Here is a 15,740-nt window from a genome sequence, read left to right as displayed (position 1 = left end):
CTCATCCAGGCTATGAGACTTCATCAAGATACGATGGATTGTTCTATAAAAATGTAATATATTTGGCTGCCATGTTGTTACTACTGGCTTCTGCTAGTGATATAGAATAAATGCAAAAGAAAGAGATGCTACTGCAGACCTGACATTCATTCGTTAACGAGTACTTTGGCTCAAAAACAAATCGGTGATTGTGGCGCATGATATCTGGTATTGGTAAATGTATTTATAGGATACAATTTTAGTTACAGATTACAAAACGGTACATATTGCGGAATGCCAGTCTACTCAATGCATCAGTCTTAAATAAAGACCTTTTCCTAAACAAAATGCAGACTAAAGTAAGGAAGGTTTCTTGCATTTAGATCAGGAATAATCTGATCGAAGAATAAGGAAACAAGACCATAACCAACTTTTGATACTTGATCATAATAACACATTTAAGTTAGTATTCAGAAGGTATTTTAGGTTCGATACCCAGGACAACTTCAAAGTAGGTTAGAACTAATTGGTAACTAATTCTATTTTACCTTCCTGTGCATCTCACTGCCGTCTCCTGACAATGAGGACTTTTCTCCTCTTCGCTCTGTGACAGCCACCCGGGTACGAAAGATAATCTTGTTAACTTGACATTCCAGAATCTGCAGAAAAGGCTGGAAATAGAAACATGATCTACGTCTTTTTTCCCCACTGCTGGCGTTCCTGACTTGTTTAATGGAGCACTTTTAAAGATGACCTCATTAACTGGGCCTAAGGATGAAGAGGAGGATCCACGCTGATTTTGAATCTCAACTTTTTCCTCAAAAAGTTGACCGGAGGGCGGTAGACTTATGCTTCATACAATGTAAGACGGCACAGCGGCTGCTAAATGGGACGCTTTCAAAGAGAGGTTGTTTTGCAATAGTGTTCCCCCTCTACCGATCCTCTGGAAAAAACATGGCATCAATTTTTCAACACAGTCTGTGCTCAGTCTCTTAGCCCATGTCTGACCTCCAGATTGCCATTAACTAAATAAGATCTTTCATTCTGCCTCCAAATCATGCTAAGCTCCGTTGCAGATCTCATGGGAACCCTCTTGTGAATAATTGATCAGATCAGAGGCGCTCTAATCGTGTCTGTGCCATTTCCCTTTTTTTTGGGTTACTCTTTTGAAGTTGCACTGTTTGTTTGAATGTTTGAGCAAAGAGGGCTGATGTTATCTGGAGTCATGCTGCTCTTATCCTTAATTGGGTTATGCAGATTTTGTGGCTGGGGAGAGGAGGGAGTAATGAAGTGATCACGGATGGTAGAAGTGTCTTCATTAACGACGGAAGACTTTGTGAGTTTAAAGGCTGTAATCCATGAAAACAGCACTAGGAGTTGCAATGTTTTAATGTCTATCTGCAGCAGTTTCGTTCCTGGAATTGTACGTCACTGAGGCCGAGGCGTCTGCGAGATAAGCATCTAATATCCGCCACGCTCCAATCACTGTCTCACGCACCGTCAGCAACGCTAGTTTCCAACACTCTTCGTTCCGCTGTCCTGTCACTCAGAAACATTTCAGAGCAGCTGTCTCGTTCCGACACGGTCCACTGAGAGGCTGTGAAATCACACGCATAGGGGCTTTTTGGGTTCCCACAGGGCGAGACTTGATGAGTGTGCCTGGTGCCAAGTATTTGTGGGTGCTGCTGTTTGCGTCTGTGCATGTGCGGGTGTCTTCCCCTTTTAACCTCTTGCAGTCTCAGGCATGCGCGTCATCCCTGCTCACCGTCACCCTGGCTTCACTGCTGGAGATGCACAAGGATGTTCACAGATTAGATGATGCAACTGTTTATCTGAAGGAATTAGGATTCCTATCTTTTTAGAAATACAGTACTTATTTTCACCTACAATGGAAGTCTGTGTGTAGTCTGTATTAACATCAAACTGTTAATCTGCACATAGATTTCATTGTTAATATCCACAGATACACACTCTCGGTCTGAGTTACCCAGAAATGTTTTATATATTTTTATTTTACCCAAATCCTGCAGCTTGCATTCTGCCCTATAGTGATACAAAAGAAATGTTTCTTGAAATATGATTCCACTGGGCCACCTCTGCCTGCCGGTGCCAGCAGACAAAGTTCAGAAAGAGAGAAGGGAGGCGTCTGCTGCTGATGAGCCCATTTTGGTTTATTCTGTCTGTCAGGCCGACTTTAAGGCGACTTCCACCTGACAGTCCTGACAGCCGAGCCAGGCTTAATGGGGTCGGCAGTGCATTGAGGAGAAGAGAATCCCTGTGCAGATATTTTACCTCTCAGCAGTTTCCGTCTCTGTTTTTAACCTACTTTCCGTCTCTTCCAACTCCTTCGCAGATACCTTGATCCAAATCCAGGGAAACTATTTTGAAAACGAACAATTATTAATATTTCATGACTATTGCAGCTCATCCGGGTGCATTAGTCTATCCGTTGCAAGCTTTTCCCGGCAAGTGCATATTGATTGGAGAAGAGACTCTCTTTTTCTTTCTGTTTTTTTGAGGATCCCTAGAGAAACAGTGTTTGGCCTGGCACAGTTTGATACAGTTTTTGATTTATTAAGACATCATATTCCTTTACTGTTATGAAGCTTTCTGGTTGAAAAATATACTGTACATTTTAAATTAAGTGAATAGTCGATCAATGGAAACTTCTATGATTAATGCAGTATCCAGATTGTTTTTAATATTCATTTGTTCCAAAATGATGTACATGTACATGTCCCAGCCTCGCAAATGTGAGGATGTGCTGGTTTTAGGGATCATTTTGGATTAAATGTCTTTTGGATTTGGTTTGTTGGTCCTTATGAGAAGTTTGACATTTTATAGATGACACATTAATCCTTAAAATCTAAAAATGTGTCTCAAAGTCCACAAGGTACTTTTAATGATTAACTGAACTTCACTGTATTTCTTTGTCCTAGTTCAATGTGTCGGTTTAACACTCGCCCCTGTCAATACCTCAGTCTTAGCACTGAAGAGTTTTTGTCATAAGAAAAGAAGTTCCCCCCTCTCTCTCTCTCGCTCTCTCTCTCGCTCTCTCGCTCTGTGTCTCTCTCTCTCTGTTTCTCTCTCTCTCTCTCTCTCTGTCTCTCTCTCTGTCTCTCTCTCTGTATCTCTCTCTCGCTCTCTCTCTCTCTCTCTCTCGCTCTCTCTGTGTCTCTCCCTCTCTGTTTCTCTCTCTCTCTCTGTCTCTCTCTCTGTCTCTCTCTCTCTCTCTCTCTGTCTCTCTCTCTGTCTCTCTCTCTGTCTCTCTCTGTCTCTCTCTCTCGCTCTCTCTCTCTCTGTTTCTCTCTCTCTCTCTGTCTCTCTCTCTGTCTCTCTCTCTGGCTCTCTCTCTGTCTCTCTCTCTCGCTCTCTCTCTCTCTGTTTCTCTCTCTCTCTCTGTTTGTGTCCGTTATCTGTAATTCTCCCTTTCAACCACTCTCCCTTTGAAGGGCCGTCAGTGGGAGTTTGGATAGAATCTGCCCGCTTATCTCTTTGAAATGTCACTCTGTGCAGAGCCAAGCATTCACTTTCCTTCAGCCCCTGTGTGACTCAGTGAAAAGCATGACCTAAATGAACTGCATTGATTTGGTCAGAAGGACACAACTCTGCAACATGGTGTTAGAGGTGGCAGCTGTGGCTTTGTGTATTTGTTGTCTTTATGTATATGAGAGGCATTGTGTTTGAGAGATGTAGGTCACGACGCCTTCCCTGTTTGAACAGTACAGTAAAAGTTGGCAGACTGCCTCAGATGTGATCCACTTCTGCCTCACTCCACCCTTTCTCTATCTCTCTCTATCTCTTGTCATCCTGTGGTATGTGAAAACACCTTATCTGTGTGTGCTGTCTCTGCTGGGACTTTTCCCTCTTAACGCACACAAACTCGCACTGTCAACTATCAATGTGCGTCTCAAATGAAACCATCAACCGCGTTCCACCAAAGCTCGTAACATCGACGTACACAGAGGCTCAGTGTGATGGAAGTTGGCAGGCTTCCTCACACCCCGGCTGTAAGCTTGGCGTGGAGGCGGTGTGCTCATCTGTGAACATTACTTGATAGATTGTTTGAGGTGGATGTTGCGGACGACTCTTTTGGTGTTTCTAAACCCATCTGCTGCCTTTTCATCCCAGATTTGTGCAGATGGGACAAATTGTCAGCCTCTGAGGGGAATTGTTAGACACCCCTTGCATATGCAGAATAACTGTCTTAACTACCATTTGTGCAATAAATCCTGTGGCGATCGTACTGGAGCTCTGTTCAGATGATGGAAGAATGATTTATGAATTTGGTTTAACCATTGTCCATTGTCAGTAAATTCTCAGAGCCCAATGTGACCTCATTAAATTGCATGTTTGGTTCAACGGTCCCAAAACTCAAATATATTTGACTTGCGATGATCTAAAACAGACAAGCTGCAAAAATCACCTTTTTGAGAAGCTGGAATAAGCTAATGTTTTGTATTTGTGCTCGATAAATAACTATCGACCATCACATTTTCTGCCTTTTTGATTAATTGGGTATGAACACCGCTGAACAAGACCATCCCCCCCCCCACGTTGAGACATAGATATAAAATCTATCAATAGAAATTAAGAGAGATGGCTGGAAATTCAGTACATGTGGGTCATAGTGAGGTGAAGAGGTGAAGCTTTATCCCAAGTGAGTTGTTTTTCCAGAGACAGTAAAGTGAAAGCCAATCATCTGGCTGCAGGTGTCTCTCCTGAAGCGTGTAAATGTCTCTCCCACATTGTGTTTAGAGCTGAAAGAAAGGCCACTGGGCTGTGACCTCTAATACAGTGTCTCCACAAAAAAAAAAATCAATTCCCCAAAGACGCCATCGATCCACCTGTCCGGCAGGCCGAGGGAAATAACAAAAACAAAAGAATGATGGACTAGAAATAATAACACTGGCGTATAGTGTCATTGTCTCACCATCCCTCTTCCTTTTACCAGATGGGGAAAAAACTGAACTGAGTTGTGTTTATTTGTTTTTATATAAAATGTGCTCACGTATACAAAACTGATATTTGGATCCAAAAGTGGGAGAGCAAGAGCATCCATATAAAAGTGGTTTACAAAGTGCAGTCAGAGCTTTAGAAAAACACTCAAGAACATGTCGGACATTTTCCTTTATTTCTGGCACAGTATGAGAATACATATTGCATATGGCTGCTTGCATGTAACATAGATGGTATTTTAGTATCTTGTTCTTGTTGACATTACCCATAGAGGTCCACATCTTGCAATTTGGTTCTCTACTCTATAGTCATTTGTCCACCTGTCTTGAAAGTAAGGTAAGGGTAATTAAGGTAAAAAGTAATGTCTTGTCCCCGTTGCACCCAGCCTATCCTCAGCTTCTCTGTCTGGTTATCATGTTTGACCAGCCTTTCTGCGTCTCTGCCTGCCTGCCTGCCTGTCTGTCAGCTCGAGCCACCTGCAGCTGAGACAAAGGTGAGCCTGATGAACAGATGGACAGGCAGCAGAAGGACGGGAGCGGCGGGATGAGGAGGGTCATAGATGGAGAAATTACGCTGGCTCATCTTCAACAAGCTCCTTGATTTAACATTATTGAAAGATCCCCTTTTTACCTGGCTCCAGTCCTGCAAGAGGCTATGAACACACACACACACACACACACACACACACACACACACACACACACACACACACACACACACACACACAGAGACGCAGGTGAAGATATGCTCAATCGAGCCTAGCGGTGGACTGTTCCCAATGATAACAAACCTTGACATCAGGTCTGATAACATTGTGTTGTGCAGTGCACATGCGGGCCTGCCTTGACACACTATGAAGATGGCTATTGATGATGAGTAGTTCATTGTAGGAGTTGTTCAAACAAGAAAGTGGAGCAGCTGTTGAGTTTAAATTTGAAGCTGTCCTACTCTTCCCCTCGCTTCCAAGACTTTTCTAATTAGCAACAATCCTGAGTGCAGCTGGTCATGACAGAAAACAAAGAAAACATTTGTGTTTCTTGTTCCAAGAGTGTATTTGAAATCCTAGAATAAGATTAATTGGTTAGACCCTAACTGTTACCACATATTACTGCAATATAGTCCTGAACAATTCATCACACTTTTATATAAATTGCAATGTCGACTAGTGCAATATTCAAATCGCAGGAGGCAAAATATTTGTTAAAGGCAACATACTGTATGTGTCAAAATACTATTGTTAATTAAGTATTGTGGTGCTGCACTGATGTCCCTGCCTACAGATTATATTCTACAGATTTGTTACAGATTCTCGCAAAACATCCCACCATTATCATTTTAATATATTAATCAAAGAAAATGAGAATAATGATGCAACAATATTCCCTCCCTCCTGTATCATTACTCACATCACAATCTCATTTTCTGAGAGAGAGAAAAACAATTAAATGAGTTAAAGATGCACCTTTACTCGTACTGTGACTCCATTCTGCTGTTTTCATTTATGTGTCTTCCAGCTGATTTGAGTTTTTAGTGTATTGTGACTGTAGTGAAACAAAATGACTGACTGTGCGGTATTCTTCCAGGCTGAGTCAAAGTTACACTCTTGTCATTTGTCTCCACTGGGATGTGGATAAATGGAGCAGAAATCATGTCTCACACAAAGCTTGTGCAAAGCATCATGAGGGGAAATTAAAAGATTTAAGTGTGCGTGAGGTTGTGTGAGCAACACATCATGTCTTGTTTGAGAGACGTGTGTGTGATCACCCACAGCCTCACCAACGGGAATAAGTATTTTCTCCGCGTTGGGTCTGATCATTTTACGACAAAATAATTCACAGCTAGCCAGTATTGTCTAAACATCACATTCCTCCACAAGGCTAAGTGGTCGCCATGGCACACACACTTAATGAACGGAAAAAGCTGTAAAATGTTAACAGCAGCCACATTCTAATCCTGTCATTTACTTTCCCTCTCTCCCCCCTCCCAGTTCTGTCCATCCAGGCTGTCTCCATCCAGTTCACCAAGGAGCCCAAGTCCCAGGATGCATTGCACGGCCGCAGCGCCATGCTACGCTGCGAGGTCAGCGATCCGGCCGACATCAGGTACCGCTGGCTTCACAACGGCCAGCACCTGGAAAACAGCGAGAGGCGCTTTCTGGAGGGCAGCAACCTCAAGTTCACGGCGGTGGATCGGCAGCTGGACGCAGGAAACTTTGAGTGCGTCGCAGTGAACCTGGTCAGGGGAGAGTCTCTCCACTCAACCGGTGCCTCCTTCAATATCAAGTGTGAGTGTTTCATTTGAAGCCGTTCTCACCCTCAACATAAACCTCCCAAGTGAAAATTGCCAGCTGACAGGGTTTCATAATGGCAACAAGGGTGCGCATCTAGTTTCTGGATCAAAAAAGCCCAACAAAAGTATAAGATGACAGGTAGTATGAGCTGCAGGAATGTTTCCACCTTGTTGCCTCTTTCTTTGTGGCTTCCTCTCCCTCTCTCCAAAGGAAACTGGATATGTGTGCCACCAAGCATGTGTTTCTTGTTGCTTGTATCTTCTTTTCTTCGTCGTGTAACACTCTCTTTTCCCATATACTATCAAAAGGCTTTTGTCTGGAAATTACTAAGCAGTGTAATTCACTTTCTAGCTATATAATTATTTAGGTTAACATTAACTCTGCCCTCCTTGCTCCAGCTTTTTATTCACTCCCTCACTATCTAAACGTTTTGTCCCATTAGGGGGAGGCACACTAGTATCTTAATTTTGTTGTTTAGCCCCACAACCCAACCTCAATGACCCTCTTATGTTTCACAGGAAGCCATGGGAATTCTGCACCGCCCTGTTTGAGATAAATAACAACCTTGTTCAAGTATTGTGGAAGGCCCTCAGGTACCAGTCGTTACTGAAAAGCCTTTGTGTCTTACAAACGGAGAGAGAGAGAGTTTGTACTGATGGCAGTAGTAAAAGCAAAGCAGAGTGAAAAATGGTTCCATCTGGAATATGTTGTCCTCTCCAGCTACATTGGGCCGGGAGGTTTCTCTTTGCGGTGATCTTACCCGTTCAAAGGCTGATTACAAGAACAGATGAGTGTCCGGACCTCCTAGTAGCAATCTGAGAGCCAGGGACAGGGCAGAGCTTTAACCCCTGCGCCATCATGCGTTTCCACCAGTGGATATTTGTGGGATGCAATGTAGATCACCAACTCTGAACAATGTAATGTTTTTTAGCCAGATCGACCAAATAGAGACCCATCAGTTCCAAACCGTGTCTGATCTGAAGGGCTCTGCTTTTATGTGTTACAATTAAACATGATGTAGTGTGTCAACAAAGCTCAACTGAAACACTCCCACACATTAAAGAAAGAAAAAAACAAGTTAGACACGAAGGATCAGTTCTTAAGAGCTGCCATCGTGACCCAGAATAAACGTTACTATCTGCCAGTTCATTAATATTCCCACGCATTGGAACAGAGAGGAAGATTGTTATTTGAAGTCGGGTGGAGTATTCATTTCTAAAACTCTTTACCTTTTTAATCATTGAAATATATGTGGGCTGTTGTTTACATAAGAGTGGTAATACATGTTTTGTTTTGATTAGTTTAGATGTGCATTGCTCTCACACAAATAGACATTTAGAGAAAGAGATTAAATATGAAAATTCATTATTAATTTGAGAATGATAAAATATGACTTGAGGTGTGACAGTGTTGAAACAGTGTTTCCCAAATTCAAGTTATACACAGATCACAGAAAACATCTGACTTCTCTCTTTGGAAATTAGGAAAATTGTTTGTTAAAGAGAAAGCATGTTAAATCTGCAATAAGCAATATGTTTATATTACCAATGGATGAAATGACTGCGTGAAGTGAAAGGTGTAACTTGTAGTGATGAACCTGCAGATAATGCCCAAGATATTTCCTTATTTGTGTGTGTTAATGAGTGTACGTGTTTGCACGCATGGATTCTCCATCTGCCTCCGAGGGTGATTATGGGGCATCATATCAAGTAGCCTTTAAAGGAGGCCTTTGAAATTGGCTGCTTGAAGAGGCTTTTAGTAAATCCACTACAGAGGTATGCTGCTGGCTAACACATTTCTCCCTTTCAGATATGAAGAGAGTCAGCCGTACTTAAAGCAGATATAAGCAGCAGATGTATAGCTGAGAAGCAGATATTAATGAATGCAGTGCAGTACACTCTGCTAGAAATTATAAGATGGATAGCTTCCTATCATTTTGATACGAGTACAGCAAAAGGAGTGGACTTCAGATAAGAAACCACCTACAGTAGAATTCCTAAAGCAGAAGTGATAGCACAGAATATACCTAAATCAAACACACGGGAAGGTAGCATACAGTAATAAATCATCCTTAACTACTTGTGCATGCTGCATCTGTCGGTGCATAACGACACATTTGTCTCTGTCATAATGTGCAGGTTGCATCTCTGGATCACTTTAGGTGGATCAGACCGTGTTATGACAGATGTGCTCATATTTCACCAACATACATTTAACGGGTGATAAAGCCACGCACGGCTTAAGAGTAAAGACCCCCCTCTGGCTTTAACCCTGCATGCGCGTTCACTCAAGTGTATGCTAGTTTGCGTGTGTAGTTATAAATGTGGGTTGTGAGGGGGGGGCTGGGTATTCCTTATGTACTGTACATATACTGTACTGGAGTAGATTGTTTCCCCTCCCCCCTCCCACCCTCTGCAGAGAGAGTTAATTTGTCTTGCTCTTACTGGTGGGTGGGCAAATCCTGCCAGTTGAGTTATTCAGAGTAATTATCCCCCCTCTGTTTTCACTAATAGAGGTTTTTAAGCCCCCCCCCCCCCTCATCCTTTTGTCTCGCCCGGTCACTGGGTCTCCATGGCGAGACCGCGTCCAGCAGAATAGTAAGGCTCAGTCATCACTATTGTCAACGCGTTTGTTGGTCCTGGAGGCGACGCTTCACTTGACTCTCGGTCACAAGATGCAGACTGACAGTGTTTTGAAACCGGTGATTGTAGAAAGAAGGGAAACCGTACAGTGGAAACGCAGGCAGTCGCATATTCCTCCCCTTTTTAATCTCTCAAATCACAGAGCCACTTGCACACACGCAAACACGCGGCATCTCGATTTAATCACACAGCATGTGTCCTTAACCTACATTTTTTTCGGCGGATGCATTTTAGAGCATCCTTACTGATCGCTAGTGCAGCTGCACACTTCCTGTAATAACTCCTACAACTTGTTTTCAGATTATTTTGTGAGCTGACAAAATGCAGCTCCTCATGTCTAATGACCCAGGCTCCATCATCAGCTTCTCCCCTGCAGAGTGGCTTTGCTCCACTGTCATAATTCTTTTCCCTCCTTCCTCTTTCTGCCTTGTCACAGCAGCAGCATCTATCGGAGTAGCCTGGCCTGTTGACCCCTGAGGCCACAGCTGATAAAATCTGACACCTCTTCTCATTCACCAGCTGAGCCCGTCACGCTTTTTTCCCGGGACTGTTTTAGCGCACACAGTTTACAATTATGAAGCCGCTCTGCCAAATGTTTTAGCTCTTTCCATACCCATATGGTGCTGTCAATCAAATCACATCCCCTGCACTCGTCTGGATAACACAATTCACCTTGCCTCTCTGTTGCAAGAAACCCTTCTCCATGGCAACAACTCATTGAGTGAAGCAGACGAACGCGCAGCTGCCTTTTGGCACAGCGAGGAATGAATGGTCCAAGCATCTGCCTTGACAATATCTTTACACTTCATCTGTTATCATCCCCGTGTTGATAGGACTTCCTGTTCTGCCTCCAACATAATAATTATACGCCCCTTATTATGGCGTTAGCTGCCAGGCCTGCTCCAACACTTAGTCATGCATTCTGAGAGGGATTATGGGAAACTATTTGCCACTAATAGGTTATGAAAGAGCGCCTTCTGTTTGTCGAGTGGACAGCTGGAGAAACCTGAACTGTGAATGGAGATATGAGCGGAGTAAAGAGTGAGAATGTGTGACTGTCTGAAAATCCAGGTCAAAGTGGGAATGAAATGATTCCAATAATTGATTTTAACGTGCTGGAGAACCAAATAAGCCAGGAGTGGCAGAAACTTTAGATCGTCACAAGGCTATACGTGTTAAGTGCTCATTGTTCCAATGATGGTCAGGTCAGAGATGTCGAGCAGTTTGTCCCGCACTGTGGTTACCTTTTTTTTTTCTTTACCATTGTTTCTCTTACAGCTCACGCTTCCTACTCCGTTCTTTTTGCTCGTATCTCACACTCATGCTGGTGGAATTTCTTACAAAAAGGTGTCTATGGGGTTTTCCCAAAGAAAGAGATACCAGACACATAGGTTTAAATCTCTATGTTGAATATATATATATATATATATATATTATAGTTTTGTTTTTTAATTGCCTGCAGAAAAACACACAGACTCTCATGCTACATCCACACTAATACCTTTTCGTTTTTAAATGGCATTTAAAAAAACGTTTTATCGCTGTTTCCCAAATAATCTCCTGAAAACGCAGATCACGTCACTAGTCATGTACTCTAGGCAATTGAGTGCCGATGTAAACAGGAAGCAGATAACCCTAACGCTGCTGGACAGGAACTGTCGCAAATTTCTCGACTAATATCTTGCTTCCTGCGCATGCAGGCAGTCGTGTATATAATACAGAATTGAACTAAACGACAGCTGCTAGCATAGGTCAGCAACACCTGTAATTCAATATCCATGGTGAATTGACCACTGATGGTCACGTGATAGGGATGTGACCAATCAGGTTAGGACACGTCGTGACTGACCCATTTAGGAATTGAACGGGGTGTCAATTTTCAAAAGACCAAAGTGCAGTCCAGGAGTTTTCAAACAAAAATGGCGTCTGTAGCATTTTAAAATGTCTTCGTTTGAGGGGTTTGAAAACGTGTGATGTGTAAACGTAGCAAAGGTTATGTGTTTTTAAGACATTGAAGTGTGAATGTAGCCTTATAAAAGTAGCACAGAGAGACTTTAAACTCAGCGTGTCACAAGAGGTTGACAGTTTGACAGTGGAAACACCCACCTGTTACTCCAGGCACGTTGAAACAAATTCTTTTGATTTAATTTGCAAATGTCGTACTGCAGATGATACTTGTTGTTCCATCAAAACTTTGTCTCACTCTCTCCTCAGTGACTCACTCTTTCCCCGTCTGGTTTTATCGACCTCGTTATGATTCCAGTGCACTAATAATAGGTCTGACTGAGCATCTGGCCCCGGGTCCCTATAGCTGGGATGGCCTTCATCACCGTCTCCTCCTCCTCCTCCTCCTCCTCACTACAGCTACTGGGGCTGTTTACTGGAAAGGCCTTGACTGAGACACCCAACCAATTGGCATCCTCTGCAGAACTCTCAAAGACATTGGCATGCATGCTCACGTGCTTCAGGGCAGCATCAACTGTGTTTTACTTCTCACCACCACATGCATACACAAACACTTGTCTCTAACAGACGCATAAACACACATTTGATCCACTGTGAGCGTGATGTGCACTCACGCTCACAGTTGTTGGAGCATCTGTGTTAAGAAGAAGCTGTACAGTTACTGTAGAGATGGTTTCACATGATCCCCCAGGGTGCAGAGTAATACCAGGTTCCTGTGTAATTCATTGTGACAGGGCTTCCTCTAGCGCCCCCTCTGACCTTACAGTGGTGCCCCCCCCCATCCACCGCTATCTCAGGTGGAGGCTCATGCCATGCATATTTCATAGGTGATTCAAACAGCAGCAGAGATGCAGCCGCAGTATTCAGCCACAGGCCATAGCAGCAGAGCTTCATGGAATGTCTTACACTAACGCACACACTGCGTACTGTAAATGCACACAAATCCCTCAAGGACTCATGCATAAACCAGGGCAACCCAAACAAACACGCTCTCTCAGTGAATGTTATGCACCCAGCAACCACGCCAGGTGTACAGTTACTACAACCACGGCTTATATCTCATCACATAAATAACTATTAGCCCTGGTTCTCATTCAGTGTGAACATTAAGTATTTGTATAGTCGACACACTCGACAGGGAAAGGGGAATTCCAGCAGTGTACACTAAGACCAATCACAGACCAATTTAAGGTGTCACTCACCAAAGGAGGCACCATAAATAACCTAAATATTTCAGACTTCAGTGAGCATTTAGCTCAGCGGCAGACGGGGATTAGGATAGGACGATACAGGAGTTCTTCTCCAACCTGTGAAAAAAACCAACTCTTGCAATAAGTTTGAAAAGCTGTCTGTTAGTTTTAACTAAAGAGATGTGTCCTATAAAAATGTAAATATTTGTTTCTTAACTAAATGTAAGGTAAAGTGATTCCAGTATGTTTAGTACCATTTTAAGAGTGTTAACCCTTTTGATGATTATTTAGGATATCGTTAATCACAATTATTTTGGCCAGGATAATCGGGAAATGTTCATATCGTCCAATGCCTAGTCTCTCCGTCAGCTTAAATGCAGTATTTCTATGGCTGACACTGAATTTCTGGCTACACCGAAGAGGCTTAGCTTACAGGAGCCACTCGGCAAATCACAAGATATATCTAGTACTCTCCCTTGGACACTGAAAAATGATCGCATGTTGACTGTCTCTGAGGAGAATGCAGGAATGATTTGCTGCTGTGTTGATTTCTTGACATAGCATGTAGTTGATATATATTTCCCAGTGTACTGGGTCAAACCCCTTTAATGGTGAAACCACACTGTTCGCCTTCACTTCTCACTGCACCGAGAGGCATTAAGGGGACGACTGGATCAATTTCCCCCTCCATCTGTTTCCTTCATTAATTCTCTTGTTCGTCCGTCACTCCCCATTGATCAGGTTTCATGTTACTTGTGTGAGTGATGCCTCATCACTTTGTTGTGGCATAATGGAGACGCACCGGATCAGCTTTGAAGATATTCTAAAGGATGCATTATTGCAGCATTTAAAAAACTGCGAGGTGCTAAAAAGTGAAAACATGTCCACTGTTCTCTTGTTGCTCATTTCCCTTCTTCCTGATTGTACTGTGCTGCTCTGACAGCAGAGTAGCCCTTTTAACAGAGTAAGCTAATGAAATGTCCATAAAAAGCACTGTAAAGGCCAGCTCGCGCTTGAGTGCAGGGCAGCGGTATGCCGACGTAAGCTGACCCAGTGATGTGGTAGCTCCCCTGCTCGCTCTCTGCTCATGAGTCACTGCTGTCACAGTGATGTGCCCTACTCTGCCCTCATCCCCGCTGCACCCATTAGCGTCGCAGCGTTCCCTGCGAGGACACATGACGGGACGACCACTTAACTCGATTTCTCCTCCTGTCCTTCTCCTCCATTATTATTACCCCTGCTACTTCCCTCCTCCGCCTTACTGTCTCCTCTGTTTTGTTTACTCTGCAGGGTTAGAAAGTGGGGGCGTGACTTTGAAGGAGCCCGCCTCCGAAGGGGAGATCGAGAGCTCTGCGCTGGTCACGTTGCGCTGTCACATTGATGGACACCCACGGTGAGTCCCCCCCCCCCAGAGTTCAGAGCTTACAGGGTTAAAGATCATGTTGAGGACTGTACTGAAAAACGATTCTTCTGTCATCGTTGGCCTCTCATGGCCTCAAGTTCCTCTTCTACTATTCTTCTTCTTTCCCCTCTCTCTTCTATTTTGGCTCCATCAATCACCCCGGCTCTTCCACAATTTTCTCTTCTCTTCTAAACCTCTCTCCGCCCCAATCCTCTTGTAATCCTCCTCTCCCTCTCAGGCCGACGTGTCAGTGGTTCAAGGACGGGGTGAAGCTGACAGAGAAGAGCCACCAGATCAACAACAAGGAGAGGATGCTCACCTTCGCGAGTGCCAGTCCAGACGACAACGGCCTGTACTACTGCTGTGCCAAGAATGCAGCCGGGCACGTCTGCAGCAACAGCAACTTCACTCTCAACATTATAGGTGTGTGTGTCCTTACGTGACATGACGCGTGTTGGGCTGTTGCAACATATAAATTATCTTTTTATTTGAATACTTTTCTGCCACTCTTAGAAATGTTTGTAGAGCTGCAAGTCATTTTAATTTTTTTTATTGATTAATTTAGCTATTTTCTCGATGGCTCCTCACTTGGGACACTTATAAAACCTATAAACACCTATAAAACGTCAAATAGTGAAAAATGCCCCTCATAGCCCAAGGTAAAGTCTCTTTTTATATCCAACCAACAGTACTGCAACAACGATTGGTCGATTAACAGAAATATAACTAAAAACTATTTTGATCACCTTGGACTATCATTATTTTCTGACATTTTTCGACCAAGCGATTAGTCTATTTAATCTAGAATATAAAAAGTAGATCAATCGATAGTGGAAACTATCGTTATTTGCAGCCCTAATCAACTGTCCTTAATTCAAATATATACATTTTGCAATAACATAAATCAGAGAACAAGCAGTAAATCCCCTAAATAGAAGGAACTAGAAGGAAAACCATTAATTGGCATTATGCTTAAAACCTTTTTCCACATTGCCACACCTGCCAGGAAGTGAGGCGAGGAGGACCAGGAGGGGAATACAGACCATTAGTGTTGAGAGAGAGCAGGAAGAGAAAGTGATGGAGTTCCTAATGTGATTACCAGAGCGTGTGTTAGCACCTTTCTCCTTCGCCACCCACGCAGACAAAAACAACATTATAAACATCTACAGAGCGAACAATAACATCAGCTCCCTCAGCCGCAGCGGCGCTCTGTTGATCTGACTGCATGTAACTGTAGCTTTCACAGACAGCTTGCTGTGCTGTGTTGTATAGGGAGATTATTTGTTTTTCTGCAGGCTCAACAGGACTTATGA

General features: G+C 43.3%; 1 protein-coding gene across 2 annotated transcripts in view; it reads left to right on the top strand.

Moving 5' to 3' along the window:
• Positions 1 to 15,740, top strand: part of ptk7b (protein tyrosine kinase 7b) — a 71,796-nt gene that overhangs the window by 38,891 nt on the left and 17,165 nt on the right. For both annotated transcript variants that reach the window (XM_029450438.1, XM_029450437.1), the window contains exons 2-4: positions 6,926 to 7,222; positions 14,316 to 14,418; positions 14,666 to 14,850. In XM_029450438.1, coding sequence (XP_029306298.1) covers positions 6,926 to 7,222; positions 14,316 to 14,418; positions 14,666 to 14,850 — 585 coding nt within the window. The remainder of the gene's footprint in view (positions 1 to 6,925; positions 7,223 to 14,315; positions 14,419 to 14,665; positions 14,851 to 15,740) is intronic.

The sequence above is a fragment of the Cottoperca gobio genome, chromosome 15 (assembly GCF_900634415.1).
Source record: "Cottoperca gobio chromosome 15, fCotGob3.1, whole genome shotgun sequence".
NCBI classification, from domain to species: Eukaryota; Metazoa; Chordata; class Actinopteri; order Perciformes; family Bovichtidae; genus Cottoperca; species Cottoperca gobio.
This window is presented reverse-complemented; position numbering and strand designations above follow the sequence as displayed.